Source organism: Podarcis filfolensis (assembly GCF_964270895.1).
Source record: "Podarcis filfolensis genome assembly, chromosome: 3".
Lineage (NCBI taxonomy): Eukaryota > Metazoa > Chordata > Lepidosauria > Squamata > Lacertidae > Podarcis > Podarcis filfolensis.
In genome coordinates, this window is record NC_139606.1 from 80519074 (window position 1) to 80539902 (window position 20829).

The 20829-nt window shown below is 41.4% G+C and overlaps 2 protein-coding genes across 2 annotated transcripts in view; one reads left to right on the top strand and one right to left on the bottom strand.

Moving 5' to 3' along the window:
• The first annotated feature begins 1706 nt into the window (after nucleotides 1-1706).
• SCCPDH (saccharopine dehydrogenase (putative)) lies at nucleotides 1707-14754 on the top strand. Its single transcript, XM_083604338.1, has 12 exons — nucleotides 1707-2164; nucleotides 5795-5907; nucleotides 7543-7623; nucleotides 8001-8130; nucleotides 8823-8872; nucleotides 9633-9763; nucleotides 9996-10113; nucleotides 10654-10773; nucleotides 10856-10912; nucleotides 12185-12296; nucleotides 13009-13090; nucleotides 13774-14754. The coding sequence occupies exons 1-12, from the start codon at nucleotides 1978-1980 to the stop codon at nucleotides 13877-13879; spliced, it is 1287 nt and encodes a 428-aa protein (XP_083460464.1). The 5' UTR covers nucleotides 1707-1977; the 3' UTR covers nucleotides 13880-14754.
• Nucleotides 14755-16214: 1460 nt separating this feature from the next.
• Nucleotides 16215-20829, bottom strand: part of LOC310758248 (kinesin-like protein KIF28) — a 29390-nt gene continuing 24775 nt past the window's right edge. The window contains 5 exon segments of the mRNA XM_083604240.1: nucleotides 16215-16278; nucleotides 16281-16415; nucleotides 16943-17133; nucleotides 18562-18712; nucleotides 19068-19174. Of these exon segments, the coding sequence (XP_083460366.1) occupies nucleotides 16228-16278; nucleotides 16281-16415; nucleotides 16943-17133; nucleotides 18562-18712; nucleotides 19068-19174 (635 nt within the window). The 3' untranslated portion in view covers nucleotides 16215-16227.

Here is a 20829-nt window from a genome sequence, read left to right on the forward strand (position 1 = left end):
TTCTATACTTTCTAGCATTAACTGGGTCTGATGTATATAAAACAATACTGTCAGCATAAAGTCCCAGAAAGTATTCCTTTCCATTGAAAGTTGCACTCTTTCCTGGAGGAATTTTGTGTAATCTTGTTGCTGGGGGTTCTATAATTAAAGCAAATAATACCCTTAAATCTTTCTAAATTGTCTGAAGGCACAGGCCATTCCAAAGTGAAACTTGGCAACTGATAGTTAACCTACTGACAGCTTTGTAATGTAAATCTTTACAGCAACCCACGCACTTCCCACATATCCATGGGCTGTAATTCGTTGCACCACCACCTTATTAAATATAGAGACGTTATCCCTAACATTGTAGTTAATTAGTCTTTTACATTTTGAAACTCATCCCAAGAACACTACTGTGAAACTTGTTTGGACTTTCAGACGCATGGTGGATGTATCAGTACATTGCACTTACCCCTGAAATAATGTTTTGTTTACACTGATGTAGAATTTGACTTCTTTGGCTCAAGATTTTAAAAGCACTTTAGAATGCAATTGCGTTTTTTTATTTTGGAAAAAATAAGTGCAAGGTTATAAGTGTGCAGTTTCTGTCATGCTTCTCTGCCCTTGAAATCTGCAGCGGTACAGAGAATATCATATTGGGCAGATTACTAATACTCTATCCTCCTCTCACTGAGAATATGATCACTGGACCATGGCTGTAGAGAGGATACTACTCCTGCAAAGTGAATACTCTCACGTAGGAGTACAGTACTTTACTGTATTGTTGTGTTATTGAGGAAATTATTATAAACATGAGTAGCAGACACAGAAACCCCTAGATGTGTGATTTTGGGGGGGAAATCCTCTAGACGGGATTTTTGGAAATAATTGAATGGAAAAATTTCCTACACAAATGATTTGCAGATTTATAAACTACTTCACAAATACAAGCTACTGAAGCAGTGTGTAAGGTAAATTAGGCTAATGCTGTCTCTCCCAGCTTGTTACTGAGTAAGTTTGCTGTCCCCGTGTCAGTTAAGCAAGTGAAAGAGAGGTAGCACCCCTCCACCAAAGATGTTTTGGGCTATCCCAAGAATACACCCCCCACTACTGGGAGGCTGAATCCCATGATATATCCTGGTATTATATGTGGTCCAATGCTTCATTTTACAGAAGTCTTTATCTGGCCTGCTGCTTCGACCCAATTACTGCCCACGTGGGCCTAATTCCAAGACACACTTGTAACATGGCTCTAGACATGACCCTTGGGCACACTTTCTGTACCATGCACCCGAGCATAGCTGCCTATTTGTGCATTAGCTTTTAGCCATAGCTGTCAACTTTTCCCTTTTCTTGCGAGGAATCCTATTTGGAATAAGGGAATTTCCCCTTAAAAAATGGAAAACGTTGACAGTTTAAGCCGATATTTCCCGAGGTGTAGAGGGTCCCCAGGAGAAGAGAACAGCTGTTGTGAATGTACTGTATTATTGTTGTTGTTATTGCCCTCAGGAAGCGCAGCTCTTGCTTCGAGCCCAACATGCAGCCCTTTTCCCTATCGTCCTCCATTTCGCGGCTATGCCTTCTGCTAGGCTGGGCTGGCGAGGATTTGCAACCGTGCGCCTCGGGCACGAGCACGCACGTCGCCAGAGCCTGCACGTCGCCTCCCAACGCGTGGAGAACGAGACTCTGCCAATCCACTCCCGCCTCCTGAAAACAGGCCTCACGGGGCGTGGAAAGAAACAGCCAGGACCAGCAGAGACTGGCGAAGGCTCTGCGTTTGAAGCGTGCTAGGGGCGGGGGCCTCTCACGGCGGAGTCGCTGGTGGGCGGGGCGCTGGAGGGAGGGTATTGGTCACGTGAGGCTGGCGCGAGCGGGGACCGTTGTCCGCGGCCCCGCCCCCTCTCCATCGGCAGTCGCGGGTTGCCAGCCGTTGCGCAGCGCCTCTCCGCTTCTTCGCCTCGCGCTGTCTGAGCGCGGCGCCTTCTTCGCGTCCCCATGGCGACCGGGCGGCCTTTCGAGGTGGTGGTGTTCGGGGCGTCGGGCTTCACGGGGCAGTACGTGGTCCAGGAGGTAGCGCGGGTGGCCGGCGAGGATGAGCTGCGAGGCTCGCTGCGCTGGGCCGTGGCCGGCAGGAACCGAGAGAAGCTGCAGGCGGCGGTCGATAAGGCGGCCGAGAAGCTGGGTAAGGGAGCGGGCGAGTGGGGGGTGGTTTTTTCTGCTTGGCCCAAGGGCTGCTGCTTCTTTCCCTCAAAATGAGAAGCGGAGTCAGGGGAGGCGTCGCTCCAGGTTGCCCTTCTCGGAGTCAAGCCCCGCCGCGTTCAAGCGAGAGAGAGCGAGCGCCCAGGATGGCGACGTGAGACATTAACTCAGCGACGTGGCCCCGGACCCTGAGCTTAGCTCGATTGCTTCTCTCCAGGGTGGTGGAAGGGAGCGAGCGATCAGGGTGTTCCTAGTGCAGGCGTGTCCAAAGTCCGTTTCGGGGGCCGAATCCGGTCCGCAGGTCGGTTTAATCCAGCCCCTGTGGCAGTTTATTTCTTGGGGTGAAATCCAGAAAAACCTTAACAACGCCAACCCTAAAAAAAGCTCAAGGACTTTGGGGTAAAATCATAAAAAAGCTCAGCAACTTCAATCCTAAAAAAAAACTTTGGTTGGCCCTTATGGCCCTTCACTTCATCAAATCTGGCCCTCTTTGAAAAAAGTGTGGACACCACTGGGGCTAGCTGCTCACTGCAAAACGGCCAGGTTGCCCATGTCAGCAGCCTGTCAGGTGCCAGGAAGAGCCCTGCTAGACCAGACCGAAGGACCACCTACTCTGGCTGCATCTTGTTTCTCTGCAGTGGCCGGACAGGTGACTGCAGAAGCCCACAGGCTTAGAGCCATGACATTCAGCTGTCAGGACCAGAACTGTAGCTAGGTGATCTTGCACCCCTGGCAGAACCATCCAGATTGCGCCCCCTAGCCATGGACAAATTAGCTCTTCTTTTCGCCTCTCCTCCAACCCTCCCCACTTCAATTCACTCTCTATTTAAAACCATTTCTTATGAGGCAATAATCAATATTTGCATTTATGGACATATTTTTAGCTGATTTTGTGCCCACCATCACCTGCGCCCCTGGCGGGGGCCCATCTCACCACCCCCTTGCTATGGCCCTGGTCATGACCAGTAGTTGCTGATAGACAGGATGGACCCATGCAGGATAGGCCTAATTCTCTTTTGGAGCTATGTGAACGAGTGGTGGTTCCTCCCATCTTACTGATCCAGGGCAGGTGAGTGTGTAGGGAGCATATCACTGTGCAGCCGTTCTCTCCCGAGTTCAAGCAAGCAGGAGGATTTCCATCCCATTTAAGGGCAGGGGTGATGATAGCAGACTATTACAAATCTGATCTAGATAATAACCCTTCCAAGTCCAAAGGGCTTTACAGTGTTTATTGTGCTTATTCTCACAGCAACTTTAGCTGGGAAGTTGCCATTGTTTGCAGAAGGGTATTGGCAGGGCGACCCTAACCCCCAACAAAGAGGCCTGTGTATCTCCTGTGTAAATTAAGCTGTTTCCTAACTGCTTCTAGCAGGGGTGTGGGCAGGGTAAGCCTTACTCTTAGATTTTTGTGGGGTGAATTAGTTGCACCTTTTTTTTTTGGTGCTGTAAGTTACACTGAGCTCAAGCTCCAAGCTCTATGAGCGAGACCAAATGAGTTAGGATGCTTTGCAATTTTCCACCCTTAACACACTCCTTTGTGCCTTCCACGCCAGCTTTCCTTACTCCAGCATAGCTTTCTCAGTCTATGTAAATTGTTACTCCAGGGTAAGCCCATCAGGCTATAGGAAAGGAAGAGATGGGACTGCACAGTGTTCTCATCAGCTCCTAAATAAACAGCAACTTCCCTCCACCAACTGTCTGTCAGGCTGTGAGAGAGAGGGGGAAATGTAACTGCAGATCCTCTCCATCAGCTCTGCTGAAAGAACAGCAACGTTTGACTCCTCGCCAAATTTTTCAATTCTTGCTGCTCATTGCAGGGTCTCTGTAACTAAGAATTATTGCCTGAGCTTGCTTTTTTCCTACTCCTTCCCAACCCCTTTTCCTGTTGTGTCATGTCTCTTTGATTGCGAGCCTGAGGGCAAGGACTGACTTTTCTTTGCAAGCCACTCTGGCATCAAGAGAGTAGGATAAATATGCTTGATAATAATAATTTATGCTCATTTAGGGCTGGCAACTGGGGTGATGGGAAGATGCACAATGTGCTAACCTCTCCCACCCATTTTACCTGGGGATTAGGCTTACCTGGGGATTTGTGATATGGCCATAGAAGAGGGGGATATTGAACCCAAGTTTGCCAAACCCAGGTGGATGGTGCTGTTTGTGATACATATTTTTCACTGCAAAGGGTTTTTTGTTTCCTTTTTTCCTGACTAACAACCGGAATGTTTCCATGACTTAAAATTGTAGCTTCAGGGAGCAATTCTAGCACCCATCTGGGAGCAGCAGGACTGGACTGGCTGCAAAGCCATTACCACTTCTGCAGTTCTGCTACTTATGTTTGCAAGGGCAGAAGCAGCTTCATTACATGTTTTCCTTTGTAGTCTTTAGGCAGGCATTTCAGTTGGGCACAGGTAAGGTCTATTGACTGTAGTTGGACCAGCTTAAAATCTAGTGGATCATTGGCCAGCACAACCGGTCCTCTTTCCCACTCTAGAAAAGTTTGTTTCAGGGGTTTCTGCTTGTTGGTGCTAGCAGTGATTTTTGCCCAGCCATGGTTTTGATAAGGACCTCTGCAGTTGTGGAAGTCCCCCACCAATGGAGTCAGGCAGCGCTAAGTGGAGAGGCACCTCTGCTACATCCAAACATCCTCCGCAGTGTATTGGGGCCTTGTATCACCATGTTAGTTGCATACATGGGCCCATTTCTTCGTATCTGAAGAAGTGTGCATGCACACGAAAGCTCATACCAAGAACTAACTTAGTTGGTCTTTAAGGTGCTACTGGAAGGAAAAAAAATTTTTTTGTTGTGAGTTCTTTAGTTCTTGCTGTTTCAGACATTGTGCTTCTCCAACTATTAATTGTTACTTTGTCCTGACTTGTATATGCTAGCCTTTTCTAGTTAGAGGTTCCCACGCTTGGTCGGTATAACTGAGTTGAGCATTGTTTCAGATTTCTTAGCCCACACAATTTTTATTGTGAAAATGCTTGTTGGTTCATTAATGTGTTTCAGTTGACACTTGTTGCATTCTTTTGCTTTATAGCCCAAGGCCTTCTGGGGCTGGGAAAATGTATTGGTTCTGATATTGCATGAATAAATGCAGTCTTGGAAAAAGGTTGTGTGGTGCTGAGGTTGCTAAGTTAAAACGTGCATAAGGGGGGAAACCCTATTGAAACTTATCTTTAAAGCCAGAGTTGTTGCTCCTTCTAAGCCAATGACTAAAATAAAATGTCATAGTGATAATCTTGTGACACACACTTACATGGTTGATTTGCTGCATTGTATTTCTCTTAAATAGTTTTCAATAATTTCTTGAGATTTTTCTGGTCATCTTTTGTGGCAAGAAGTCCCATCTTCCGATTTACACAGTTGTTTTATACTGAAAAAGCATATTTGGGGGGTGGATGTTTGAATTCGTATCAGAACAAAGTAACCTATTTTGCAAATGTACTGTGGTTGAAAAAATAAAGGATTTTAAAATGACCAGGGTTTGATCCATTCATCTAATAATTCATAACTAAATAATGAAGATTAAGAAAAAGCAATGTGTATATTAGAGAGCAATTATTATACAGTGCCAGGCTTCTTTTATAACATTTCTCTTTTACATTTTCAGGAAAGACAGAACTGAAGTCAGAAGTTGGCATAATACTGTGTGATGTCAGTGATCCATCCTCTCTTGCTAATATGGCTAAACAAGCTGCTATTGTTCTGAACTGTGTAGGCCCAGTAAGTATTTTCCTCTTTTGGAAAATGAATAAGTAAAAAAATTCCCATGATACTAAAAGCTTTAAAAATGAAGATTCAATATATTGCAATATTTTTATTACCTTAGCAAACATTGAAAAAGAAATCTTTTCAAAGTATGTCAACCAAAATATTTTCTGGATGAATAAAAGTTAAAGGGGCAACTCTAATGTCTGCCATTGTGAAACAAAGGCATATATTAATCCTATATTTTTACTTATTAATTTATAATGTTTGTATCACTCTTCTATAGTGGTGATCAGATATTAAAAATAATTATGAGGCAGTTGTTATCAGAAAGGGTTGTAATTTGACAGTGTTGTTTGGCATTTGAAGTACAGTAATCTCTGTTTACACATGGGGTCAGTTCCAAGGGTTATATGTGCAGGCAAAAATTGTGTATAGTCAAACTCGTGGAGCTGCCCCACAGCTAGCAGGTGAGAGGGAGAGAGAGCGCACCCCCAGTACTCCCAGAGTCTGCACACTGAGCAGGTCTTGCCCAGCAAGCAAGGCCAAGTGCTTAAAAGCTCTTTTCATGCCAGAGTGCTTGGGTTATTCAGTGTGAAAAGAGCTTTCAAACTCTCTGCCATGCTTGCTGGACAAGACCCGTTCTGTGTGCTGGCCCTGGAAGGGTAGTTCATGCAAGATTTTGCATCCTAGAGGCAGCCTGCACACCCAGCAGGCCTTGCCCAGCAAGCCAGGCAGAGAGCTTAAAATCTCTTTCTGTGCTAGGTAACCCAAGTAAGCCTGATGTGAGAAAAGCTTTTAAGCTTTCTACTTTGCTTGGAACTTGACTTGCGTTATTTCACTCAGCCCACCTTCAGCTACAATGGTTGAAATTGTGCAAGTCAGATGTGCATAAAATGAGGGATTATTCTAGTTTGACCTTGTGAAATAGGCTTATGCCCAGCCCTCATTAGCAGATATTAAGACGGTGAAGTAACTCCATTAAATAGGTTCGAATGTGGGCAGAGTGATTCCTAGTTTCACCATTCCACCACTACATATTTGCAAGCTTAGAAATCAGCAAGAAGGGCCTGGCAGTCCTTCGAGGCCATTGTAAAATGTACAAGACTGTATTAATAATAGCAGCTGAACCAGTTCAGTTTGTTTCTTGACTCTTAACCCAGTGTGTATAGTAAACATCTAAATAATTATTGCCATAATTAATTTCCCTCTGTTTATACCAATTATACTTGCAGTTATTAAGTAAAGCAAATAGCTGATAAATTGCTGTATGTGGAAAATATGCTGCTGCTTTCCCCCAAAACAGTGCCTATTGCAGCTTTGTGTGGTGAGGCTGTGGGAAGGCAGATGAAGAGGAAGGCATTGTTGCTTCATTCTCACTTGCAAAGTTCTGCCAGCTCATTAAATCTAGAGCAAAGGTTAATAACTGAAACGTGCATGCTGTAGTTGTGGTAGAGGAGGTAGGAAAGGATTGCATGCAGAGGGAGATGTTTCTTAAAATCTTAAAATTGATTAAAATTTCATTAGAAATTAAAATTGCTTTACATAACCTTGTTCAAATATGTAAACATAGTGAGATAACTTACTGTCTTTATTAAAGTAGCATAGTATAATTTATGAAAGTAGTAATTGTTTTATTTCTTCTTATAGTACAGGTTTTTTGGTGAGCCTGTGGTGAAAGCTTGTGTTGAGAATGGTACAAGCTGTATCGACATCAGTGGAGAGCCTCAGGTATGAGAAACTGAGAAAACAAGCTAGATTCGCAATTGTATTAAGACATTATTCATATTTGCACATCTTACCATCATGCAGGAATTTTTTTTTGTGTGTCCAACTTTGTGATACTGCCCATGAATAGCAGCTCCTGCACCATCCTAAGTATCAGCAGTCAGGGATGCTGAGTTTGCTTGTGGTGGGTCCCCCTCCCTGTCATCCATCTCAATAAATGTTTTGATAATAATATAATAACCTTATGTAATGTTGCAAAATGGAGCATCAGCCACTGAATATAGTGCCAGTGACACAGCTATGAAAGTTATCATCTTTGCTTGAACATTGAGAGAGAATATTATCTATTTTTCAGTACAATGTTGTTTCATTTCTTTCAGTTCCTGGAAGGAATGTATCTGAATTACAATGACAAAGCTGCAGAAAAGGGAGTGTATATTATTGGAAGCTGTGGCTTTGACTCTATCCCAGCAGATATGGGAGTATTGTACACCAGAAACTCTTTGAAAGGTGACTCTTAAACTTAATGACAATTTTGATATGTGGTGCAGAAATTATTTTCCTTGTGGAGGGTTAAAATAATATTTGAGTGGTTAGGAACAATAATATGCTCTGCATTCTGCTTCTTCTGTAATTCTTCACAAGGACTGATGTTGCTACAAAATATTTGTTATAGTTACCAGAATCCTGCTGTATTAAGCTATGCAGTTATAAATATCTTCAGTTACCATCATCTTAAAATAATGTACATCAATCAGTCTTTCTGTTGCATTAGCAAAAAACAAAAACTTGGAGCTTATGCTCCTTAATGGAATGGAGTACGGAGCTAGAAAGGGATGTAGAAATAACACAGACCGCTCCATTTCTGTAGTGAGTTGCTGGCACACATCCCAAGTAGAAACAGGGCTTGTTATGGCCTATGGAGATTTTTCCCATGTCTAAAGTGTACTTGATTAGAAGTTGCATAATTCTGGAAATACTATCATTAAAATAGGTTGTATGTGACTTAAAACTAGGTGGCAGGTTCAGTACTGATAGAATCTCAAATGAAATGATGAGCAAGCTGTTGCTTCTCAGTACAGGATTTCCAATGTGTCCTGGTATCTTCATTTATCTGATGCCATGACAGCCTGAGTATAAACTGCTGTTTAATTCTTTGTTACAACCACACTTAATGATTAATTCTCTTCCCCCGCCCCAAGGTACATTAACTGCAGTTGAAAGTTTCCTGACTGTAAAATCTGGACCAGAGGTTGGTTGATTTCTTGATTAGCTAAGTTTATTGTAGGTACTTATCATATAGACAATATAAAAATAAATTATTACATTGGCTGTTGTATTGGTAGTGGTAGCCTACAAAACTGTCAGACAGAAGAACATCACTCTTTAATGCTTGTTCTGTTATAGCACTTCTAGTACTCAAGTAATGCAATACCAGTTTGATAGCCTTACCTAAGCATATGCTTTCTGTTAGGTGGTAAGAAATTGCTTTATTGCTGATGTTGGGTAGATAGCTACTTAACATTTGTTAAAAATAAGTGATTGGGAAGGTGCAGACAATAACAATATTTCATAACACTGTTGGAGGAGTAGATGCAATATTAAACTCAGCCCAGTCTAGTAAGACACATCCTTGAGCAGAAACAGGTTACTTTCTGTCTATGCAAACGGTTTTTGTGGGGTGAAAATCCTGCAGACATACATGCTGTGTTCTCATTAGTGCTTCACACAGCTAGCCAGATTAGTCTAGACATCACTAGAATGCACTCACAGTCCTGCTTCCTAGAGCAGACAATAAATGCCATAGGAGCAGACACACTAATCTTTGTTGAGGGGACAGGAGAGGTGAAGTGAGAAAATGGTCATGCTTAGGATCAAGTATATAGCTTTCAGCTATACTTTGATTTAGTCACTGAATCAGGTGTATAAGTAAGGTATGTTTTCATTATTGTGGCTAATGGTATAGATGTGTTGTGAGTATAGTATATTGAATTAACATAACATTTTAACAGGGTTCCTGCATTCATGATGGGACCTGGAAATCAGCTATACATGGCTTTGCAGATCAAGGCAGTCTGAAAAAAATTCGAAGGCAAATAGGACACAAACCCCTTCCAGTGACTGGAAGAAAGCTTAAGAGAAGGTATACTACTTTTGTGGATTAGAATTTATTGTTTACATATCTCAGAAGATGTTTCCAGAAGGAATTGTAAGGTAAGGAAAATTGTAGGTGCCTTACATTTTCATGAAAGGAAGCATTCTGGTAGAATTTCTTTATACAGATTTATTTGCTTGAAAGGACAGGTAGATAGGGCCTTGTCTGAAACACACTTTGCCAAGCTTTGTTTTAATTGTCCTGGCTTCTGTTTTTGCAGAGGTGCACTGTTTTACAGTAACGAACTTAAACAATATTCCATTCCGTTCATGGGATCAGATGTCTCTGTAGTAAAACGAACTCAGCACTATTTGCACACAGACCTGAAAGAAACACCTGTAAGTTTACTTAAACATCTATTTTAAAGAATGTCCTATCATCAGTGAAATCTTTGAATCTGATAATGTGAAACTTGCAATAATATGCATAGGTGCCTGAGGGGAAACCATATTGAATTCATGTGCCTAACACTGCAAAGATTGCAGGTCTGTGCTACTTTATGAGCTTCTGGGAAATCTTATTACTGCTGAATGTCTGTCACCACTGCCACTTATGTGGGGAATATTCATGTAGCTCTCTGAAATGGGAAAAAGTGTCAAACAGCAAGGCTGTCATCACTCCTTCTGCAATAGTGCCACATGATAACGTATTTGTGTTACTGTAATTGTAGTACTAAAAGAAAATTGTATTTCTTTTAATGCCTCCAGCTGCTCTTACAGTTAAAGCTAGCAATCATATCTAGCCTATTTCTGGATTTATTATTTGTCACCTAAGCAAGGCTTGGTTGTTTGTGAATTGTTGTTCTTTAAGATCTGTATTCTGGAACAGTTTATACATAAACTGGCAGGTTTTCATTGATAAAAAATTTCTCTTTTCAGGTGCAGTATGCTGCTTACGCGACTGTGGGTGGTCTTGGAACTGTTATTAAGCTAATGTTTGCTGGCCTTTTATTTTTAATGCTTGTGAAATTCAACTTTGGAAGAAAGCTCCTGCTAAAAGTAGGTTTTGTTTTAAATACTTTGGAAGCTTGATTTTCCCCCCCTATTATTCTGGAATTTATTATGGGTTGTCTTATTTCAGTATCCCGCATTTTTTTCTGGGGGACATTTCACAAAGGAAGGACCAACAGAAAAACAGGTAACTACTTTTGTTCTTAGGTGATTGTATTTCTGATGTGACCGTTTTCTACATAATTACAGTGTCACAGGACTAGCTTACTAATTGCAGCAATGGAAAATTCCTTAATTCTATGTGAGATTGTAGATTAAATACTGGGAAAATTGTGGAGGAGGAGGCATCTTGGGGTCTTTCAAGCGGAATGGGTAAAGGAAAGGGATAATGGGTAGTCTGATGTGGAGTATAATAAGCCCACCATTTACGCTGAGGTTACATTCCAAGGATTGTGCATGAAGCCAAAATAGTGTACAGTCAAAACCCATAGAGTTCAATGGTGGGTGGGATTGTCAAAGTCATTTTTTCCAATGCTGCGCCCTTTTCATTTTTTAATAATTATTTTGCCAAGCGCATAAAGCTGAATATGCACAAGTTTAATGTGCTTACGTTGAGGGCTTACTGTTCTAATATTGGGACACTGTGAATATTGAAGTAAATGTTCAGCAGACATGTTTAACCCATGTATAGCAATAGGTTCTCAGGTGAGCACTAGGAGAACAAGTGAACAGTAGTCCTCCTGTTGCTTGAAGGCAGGAAAATGGCATCACTCCAACAGAATCTTTGACCCACCCTTTTCTTGGGGTGACAGTTTGTTTTCCTGCCTTGTTTGAAGTGGACCTATCTTGCTCGTGCTATTCTGGCCTTTCCTTGTTGTTCAACAGCTTGTGAAATTTTGTGGTGTGTATGTTGGGTGAGTGTGCGTGCGGTGAATCTTTCCTTGTGTTGGATCCACTCCTTACAGTCTTCAATGAAAGTTGACTGGAAAAAAATCTCAGCTTAAATCTGAAACCCATATCTACTCTATTCAGACTATGAACCTTTTCTACCTACTTTTGCAGTTTCTTATTCAGAAATTAGCTTAAAAGCAGTATTTGAGACCAAACTTGTAGCAGGACCACTGAGATAATTTTAATTTTATGAAGGTTAAATGACAATTTAAGAGTGCTGGATTGGATTATAGCAAAGACAGTCTGGAACCTCAAATTTATTTTATGGGTGGTAAATACCACACTTTTTTGCAGAGCAAGTCACACTGTATTCAAATAACTGGCTTATTTTGCATAACATTTTACAGTGGGGTTTTTTGTACACAAACTACTCCCTCAGCTTTGGTTGTAGTTCACTGTAGTTAAACTGGGCTGAAATTCAGTGGTATAAGCAGTAATGTGTGTTCGATAGAAACTGGCATAGCCTAGAGATTTTGATGCTGTTTCTTTCTTGTCTTTTGAATTACAGATGGAAGAGTCATCCTTTGAAATGACTTTTTTTGGTGAGGGATACAGAACACAAGATGATCTACAGCTGGGCAAACAAAATGTTAAAATCTGCACCCAAGTAAAGGGACCAGGTATAGCAAATTTTGTATAACGATAAACCTTCACATATCATAGGTTTTGTACCAGATTTGCTCAGATGCCCTTCCTGTTTAGGGGCTTTTTGAGGAAGGTTTGGCTGCTTTTTATGAAATGTTTTCAATTTAGCTGAGCACATAGTGGTGCTGTTTGATTCTGATTATACTGTGATTTGTGATTGAAAAAGGCAGATGATTGCTTTATGTACTGCTCATAAGGTTATTGGGAGATTTAGATTGTGTGTGTTACTGTCGCATGCTTATTTAGTTTATATACTTGCTGAAAATAAAGCAAATGGTACATACAGGTACAGCCCTGGGGGGAATGCTAGCTAGATGGTACTGGCCCAGTGTTTAGGGAGATGTTTAATCTTGAATCAAAGGTAATTCTAGAAATGATAGAAACAGAAATAATTTTATTTGTATACTTCCTTTCCACAGTTCAAACCACACTCAAGGCGGCTTACAACGTGAAAAAGTATATAACTGCAACATAACAAAAGTGTAGTCATAAACAATAGATAAAATGTCAAAAAATACACAGCCTTGCTGAACAATTTCCACATTATCTCATAAGCTCTAAAATTAAGATAGAGAAAACCAACAGCAACACCCCCCAAAAACACACACACTCCAAACAACACCCCAGCCCAAGAGTCAAAATGATGAGTGTAATTGAAGTGTTTTCCCCTCCTGCATATTTTTATAGAGGCTGGCTATGTTGCTACACCCATTGCAATGGTTCAGGCAGCTGTGGCACTTCTGAAGGACAAGCCTTCTCTTCCTAAAAAGTAAGTCTTAATTTTCTTGATGTGAAATAGCTTACACTTTCAGGGTTCCTAGCAGCCTTTAAATTATTTGGCTGTAATAGTACTGTATCTGATTTCTTTCTTTTTAAAAAATCTTTGTATTCTTACCATTTCATTTGTTTGCCATTCCCGACTCTTTGGGAGGAAGGATGGGATACAATTGAAGAAATAATATATTAGCATGAAAGTAAGCATCAGAGTGATTGAAAGCACTGCACAGTTCTATGGTGTAGTAACTTCCCTTTCTCTCACTTTGTCAGCCAGCATATGCATTAAAAGCATTAAACTTTCTGTCAAGTTGAGTTATTGCAAACATGTGAAAAAGTGCTTGAGTTATAATGCCATTATATCTGCAAATGACCTTAATTCATGTTGTAAGGTGCAAGCTTTAGGTCATTTAATGGTTTGTAAATCACAATATTTATTAAGAAATAGTAAAATTTCATGTCAAGTTCAGTATTAAAAACTATAACCAAGTATTTCAATCAGTTACATTATTAAGCTTTTCTATGCATAGTTCATGAATTAACTTAAACATTTGTTGAAGGTTCACAGGGGGGAGTGGAACTTAACTATCCCATTTTCAGTAAGTATTTGTTCATAATAAGTGTTAAGCTTGCTTGCAGCTACATGTCACTAACCCCAAATGTGTGGCTGTTTTACAGGGGTGGTGTCTATTCTCCTGGGGCTGCATTCTCCAATACAAAACTTATTGACAGGCTCAAGCAGCATGGAATTGAGTTTTCTGTTATTAGCCAGCCTGAAGTCTGAAACAAGAAAAAACATCCTGAAGGCTGCATGACCAACAAATCTTTGTATGGTACTTGTATACCAAAAAGATCAGCTACAAATGGTTGCTAAATTTAATAAAATACTGACATGATCTTATGTAATGTGAAAACATGCTTCATATTGTTGCTCAAAATGGAAGTAAGACTGAACTTTTATTACTGGAAATGCGCACTGTAGCACAGCAATAGTTAAATGAAAAGAAAACTATATTAATAGTGCTAAATAATAGTGCTTTTTAGAATCAAGGGCTTGACTGAACTAGCTGTGGTAACTAAAAAAATCAGTAACAAATTACAACAGTATTTTTATTCAGAATTGTGAAAGTTGACTTTACTGTAAAATCTGTGCCTTAACCAATTAACTCCCTATGAAGATCAGTAATGAGAAAGCAAACTGAAAAAGCAAAAGGGTGTCTTCAGTAAGTTTGAGTAAGTTGTGTGGGCATTCCTTCAGACAGGTTTCCCTAGCCTGCTATACCTTGTCACAATTAATACTGTAATCTACACTCATAGAGACTGGGATCAAGTCCCCTTGACAACTGCAATTTCTGATTAAACATAGTTCTCGTCACTAATGGAAGCAATTCATTATGCTTAAGTTAGGTCTCATGGTACTTAGCTAGACTCTGCCTGCAATGTTTTTTCAATATGAGCTTGGTGGAGGGGAGCGTAGTAATATTCTTGCTTAAATTGGTAGCTTCATTGCATACCTGATCAGTTAACATTCCTTTCCTGTGTACTGAGACATCCTCAAGGCAGGGGAAATATGTCATTGTGAAAGGAAGAAAGATTTCTAGCACTTATTAATTCCCTTTGTTCTCATTTTTCAGTGTAATAAAAGAGGGTTACAAATTTGCTTGGTTTCTGTTTAACTCAACACAGATCACTGTACTTAAAAGTCAACCATTTTAATTAGCATTATCTAATGTGCTTAGAATAAACTATGCCTTAAGCAATAATCCACTGTCAATTTAGTAGACCATGTAATGGAACGAGAAAACAAGTCCCTCTTTTAAGCCCAAATTACAAGTAGGGTGCTAAGGGTATTGCATATAACAGCAAGGGCCCTTTTCTGTAAATGATTTTCTGCTTTTACCTTTTAGCTGCTCTAGCCTCCCCTCCACACATTGCTACCTTCAGGAGCATGGGGCTGTTTTAAGGAACATAAGAGGACATCCGGGTGGTGGTTTGTTGGAAATAAAACTGCACCATCCCAAATAATGTGACATGCTCCTTAAAAATAAAATTTTACTAAAACAAGCAGAGCATCACCCCTACGCCAATTACATTCCCAAGTGTTTTTCAATTAACTAGCAGGAAGTGCACAGGACTGCCCAGGTATTTTTAGAAACCCAAAAATACTGTGATTTTTAAATGGCTCATGCAATTTGTGAGTTTGGACTCGTGACACCAAAAATCAGGTGAAATCATATTTTGGTCCAATGGTTGGAACAAAATTGTGCATAGCACCCAAACAGTGGCAGAGACCGCCATCCACACCTCAGGAACCCTTGTACTTGAATTTTGTGATAACACCTCAAGAGGCAGAAAACCTAGACCAATAAATGTCACGCCAAAGTCACATTTCAGTCCGCCACCTTGATTCAAAATGGTACCTGGTGTCCAGATGGCGGTATAACCTACTACCTCCCCCCTCAAAAACCCTTGTGCCACGTTTGGCACCCCTATATTGAGAAGTGTCCTAACACAGGGAACAAACAAGTGGATAAATGACTTTTCCAAATATTGATCAGTATTCCAACACTGATTATTCTGAATAAGGCATTAGTGCACAGATTTGGAAAAAGTGTATAAACATTCCTGATGGAACAATTCCTCCTATGTCAGTGTGAGAAGAACAGTACAATGGTCAATGGAACTGTCACTCTCCCACCACAGGCACAGTACAATGCCCGAAACTGTTCAGAACTGGCAGACCCATAGCTGTTTCCCATCCACTTCCTTCTCAGGAGTTACAGCAGGAGTAATTTACACACAGGGAGCTTAGGAACACTTTTGTAGAGGTATCAATGATACACAATGACCAGCACATACTAATGCTCTCATGCAGTGTTACTTCTTTTCTTACATTTCTACCCCACCTTTCTTCCATCATGGGTCACCCACCCAGGCACTGACCAGATCCTGACCTGCTCAGCTTCAGCAAGGAGACGGCCTCAAGTGCCTTTAGATCATACCCTGGAACTAAATTATTCCCCTCTTACAGCTGTGTCCAGGGTGGGTCTGGTAAATACATAAGTTGTGCTCTTAATTTGTAGTGACACAAAACAACATATGCTTTAGCACAGTTACAATTATACTGAAACACTACTGTTTTATTTCGTACAATGACTTTACGGTTTGCTGCAACCTAGCCTCTCCCGTTTCTTTTTAACTATCAAAGCAACATCATTTTTCAGTTTACTTATACTTGACTCAAGTTGCTCTCCAAAGTCCTTTAACATGTGTGACTGTCTCTCAGCAAAATGTCGAAGTAGTTGCACATTATCTTCTTCCTAGAAATGAAATGAAATACAGAAGCTGCAGTGTGAAAAGGAAATAATAGCTTACACCAGCAAATGGGCAACTTAACTCAGCAAGGAAGAACACACCCGAGCAACAGTAAATCCTAACTGGGGGTGAACTATGAAGGCAGTTCTGCAGCTTTATTCAAAAGCTCTTCTAGTCTTGACAATGGAAGTGAAAGCAGAGGTGCACTCTGCATTCCTATGTCCCAGTTTCAGCCTTTGTAAATAAATAAACCCTCTCATTGGACACAAGGTGCATGTGCCCTGCAATATAATACATTTACAAGTCTGGAAAACATTAAGTACTTCATTATTTGGCTCCTAGGTGTGAGGAACACTTGGGCATTCTTAAGAGCTGTAGAATTAAAGAGAGCAGCAAAAGAGGAAAGTTACAGTCCTGGGAGGGTTTTCTACTGGTTCACTGTAGAAGTTTTCAAAAGGATTATACTGATTTTGCGGGGAAAATAAGTATAGATTCAGCCTTTCTTTTTAAGAATCAGTTAAGATATATATACCGGAGCTCTGCAGTGCTTTATTTTCAAAAACTGGCCTCTGATCACATTCATATTCTGGTAGAAGGCTTTGAGGGCTTTAGCAAATTCTGCATCGCAGCTCATCCGAGAATTGCAAACTGGGCGAGAATCTTTTGACGCTGATTGAGTTACCTTAGCAGCTTGGGGTTTTGTAGGAGATTTTGAGATCTTACCTAAAACAGGAAGATGTGAAGATTAGTATCAACAGACAGAAGGAAAGAGCCACTTACGGCCAGAATTTTGGTGTTCTTGTTGCCCCCCTCCAGCAATCTGTACAAAAAGGTATGCAGAAGCTAAATGCTCCATACTCAATGGTGCTGAGATTCCTGGCTTTTACTTGCAGCTCTATTCTCATCTTCACTTCCTCTTAAAACTTTTTTTAATTTGAAGTTACTAGCAGACTTTTGCAGACAGGGGCAAGGCCAACTTCCTGTCCTGAGTTTCACTCAATAGATGTAAAAAAGAATAATCCTGTTTTTGATCATTTATAATAACCAGCACATCTTGCACAACACATGTAATACATTTTTACATAGATACATCAATGCATATATTAATGCAAAATTTGTTTGAGACCTTGAGGTGGACCACTACTACAATAAATCAAGCATGATAATCTCACCTGAAACCTGCCAGCTGTCACCTGTCCCAAAATGTATTAAAGTAAATATGAGCAGTTAATGCTCTACGGCTGCAATTCTATGGCCCTGGGAGGGAATGCAAGAGGACATAGTGTACACTGGTAGTCCCTTCTCCTACATAAGGGAGGGGAACCTCCCTTCCTATCACCAAGGAAACCTCCAACATCCTGAGCCTACCAGCATTGGAGCTCTGACATCTGTAGGCCCAGTAGCGAGCATGTCACAGGGAGAGGAAGAACCAGATAAAGGCTTGAATTTGAAGGTTCCAAAGCTGCCTCAGCAACCTGACATATCTCCAAACCAGAAAGACACTTAAACTAGCTTAGGAGCTGATGTAAATATCTCTCCCTTGTATTTCCTTCCTATTAGAACTAAACTATAGTTTGGTTTATAGCTTATAGTTTAAAAACAAACTATAAAATTGTTGAGGGAATATTAGAATGCTCCTCCGTCCTCAGTTCGACCCAGTGGGTCTCAGGGTACGGAATTAAACAGCCTTCAGTTCCCCCTCCACCCCCCCCCTCAGGATTGCAGCCAAAGAGGGTCAAATTCAACATAATTAAAGCAGAAGTAAAAGGGGTCGTGTGGCACTGTGGTCTAAACCACTGAGCCTAGGGCTTGCTGATCGAAAGGTTGGCGGTTCAAATCCCCGTGACAGGGTGAGCTCCTGTTGCTTGGTCCCAGCTCCTGCCCACCTAGCAGTTCGAAAGCAGGTCAAAGTGCAAGTAGATAAATAAGTACCACTCCAGCGGGAAGGTAAACAGTGTTTCCATGCACTGCTCTGGTTTTGCCAGAAGTGGCTTAGTCATGCTAGCCACATGACCCGGAAAAACTGTCTGCGGACAAACGTCGGCTCCCTTGGCCAGTAAAGTGAGATGAGCGTCGCAATCCCAGAGTTGTGCGCGACTGGACTTAACTGTCAGGGGTCCTATACCTTTTTTAAAGGGGTCAGGTGCTTACTTTTATGGGTTTCAATCTCGCACGCTTTCAATTTATCCTTCAGAAGTACATTTTCTTCCCTTAGAGCTCTGTTAATATCTCTAAGCAGTTCAGTCTCTTGCTCTAGTTTTAACAGCTTTTGGTAAAGTTCAGCAATCTGGTTTTCTGTGTCCTAAAAATAGAAGAAATTCTTATCACAAATAAGTGTGTACATATGCAATAATTCATATGGAAATGGTATTGGTTTCATGGCATATTTGGCCATCATATGGCTGTATAGCCTCCAGCTGTCCCCATGTACAAGGAAAGTCCCTATTGCCTTGAATTTGTCCCTAGTAAATAGTTATCAGTTTTTTGTCCCTAAGTTTGTTTCTGGGGTTTTTTAGAACTTTTTCCATTCTCAACAGCAGCGGAAAAGCAATTCATGTTAGCAGCAAAAAAACACCTGCCATATAAGCTACATGAAATTGGGACACTGCTTGGTTATGATCTTTCACCACATGCAAGAATACCAAAAATACACTTACCAGACTGGTGTGTCTCAGAACCTCAGCTCTGGGATTATCAATGATAATAGAGCTCTCCCTTGTTAATGCCATGTCTTGCCGAGAGGAATCCAGTTGCGCACATCCTTCTGTATTATTGGGAAGATATTGCAATTATAGATTATATCCCCCACATTCTCATTCTATATCACTTTAAACATTGGTAACAAAGAACAACATGTTCCTAGAAAGAGCATCATCAGCCCCCCTTAATTACCCCTCTTTCCCCTAAAGCTACCTTATTCTGCTGCTTCAGGTGTCTGCTGCCACTCCACTCCTGTCTAACATGTGCCATTATGATACTGCACATGCAAGGTATCCTAGGGAAACAAGGGTGCTGGATACAGGCGCCAGCATCTCCTGGGAGAACAAGTGCACTAGACTAGTCATTGGTCCTAGGTGGAGTTAGAGTGTGGCTGCTGAGTAATGTAATGTTGTTGTTGTTTAGTCGTGTCCGACTCTTCGTGACCCCATGGACCAGAGCACGCCAGGCACTTCTGTCTTCCACTGCCTCCCGCAGTTTGCTCAGACTCATGTTGGTAGCTTCAAGAACACTGTCCAACCATCTCGTCCTCTGTCGTCCCCTTCTCCTTGTGCCCTCCATCTTTCCCAACATCAGGGTCTTTTCCAGGGAGTCTTCTCTTCTCATGAGGTGGCCAAAGTATTGGAGCCTCAGCTTCACGATCTGTCCTTCCAGTGAGCATTCAGGGCTGATTTCCTTAAGAATGGATAGGTTTGTTCTTCTTGCAGTCCATGGGACTCTCAAGAGTCTCCTCCAGCACCATAATTCAAAAGCATCAATTATTCGGCGATCAGCCTTCTTTATGGTCCAGCTCTCACTTCCATACATCACTACTGGGAAAACCATAGCTTTTACTATACGGACCTTTGTTGGCAAGGTGATGTCTCTACTTTTTAAGATGCTGTCTAGGTTTGTCATTGCTTTCCTCCCAAGAAGCAGGCGTCTTTTAATTTCGTGGCTGCTGTCACCATCTGCAGTGATCATGGAGCCCAAGAAAGTAAAATCTCTCACTGCCTCCATTTCTTCCCCTTCTATTTGCCAGGAGGTGATGGGACCAGTGGCCATGATCTTCGTTTTTTTGATGCTGAGCTTCAGACCATAATGTAATAATGTAATGTAATAATTAACTTTAAATATAAGATAGGTCAAAGCCTTGTAGCTCTCGTGGTCTCACAATGAACAAGCAGAATCAGCCAGCAAGAGTTCAAAATGTTTTGTGTCAATAGTTCAAAGAAGAGCCAGGGGGATTTAAACTCAAGGTCTACCTAGCATCTCACATAACTGAGCACTCTTTACTCTATCATAAAGGGCCCAACCACAAAGAATCAAGGTACAGGGCTAAAAGTCAGCATGACCTTATTTGCAGCACCACAAAGCTGTCCAAACCTTCCATTCAGTTACAACACATACCAGAGATTAACATTAAAAGCAGGGGTGAACTGCCAATCACTTGATGTCAGATGATGTGGTGCTTTGAAGCCTTGATTGTCAGGACTTCAGAATGTAGCATGGGACTGTTTGAAGGCCTCTTTACAAACAGCCCCATACTGCTGTGTAAACATGCAAAAGCTGGAGGTTCAAGGAGAGGTGCAGGGCAGCTTGAAAGACCTTTTGCTTTCACCATGCCATAGTCTGCTGCTTGTAATGCAGAACAGCAACAAAGAGCACAGTGCCTGAGAGCTGAATCAGGCAGGTTTGGTCTGACAAGACAGGAGAGCCAAT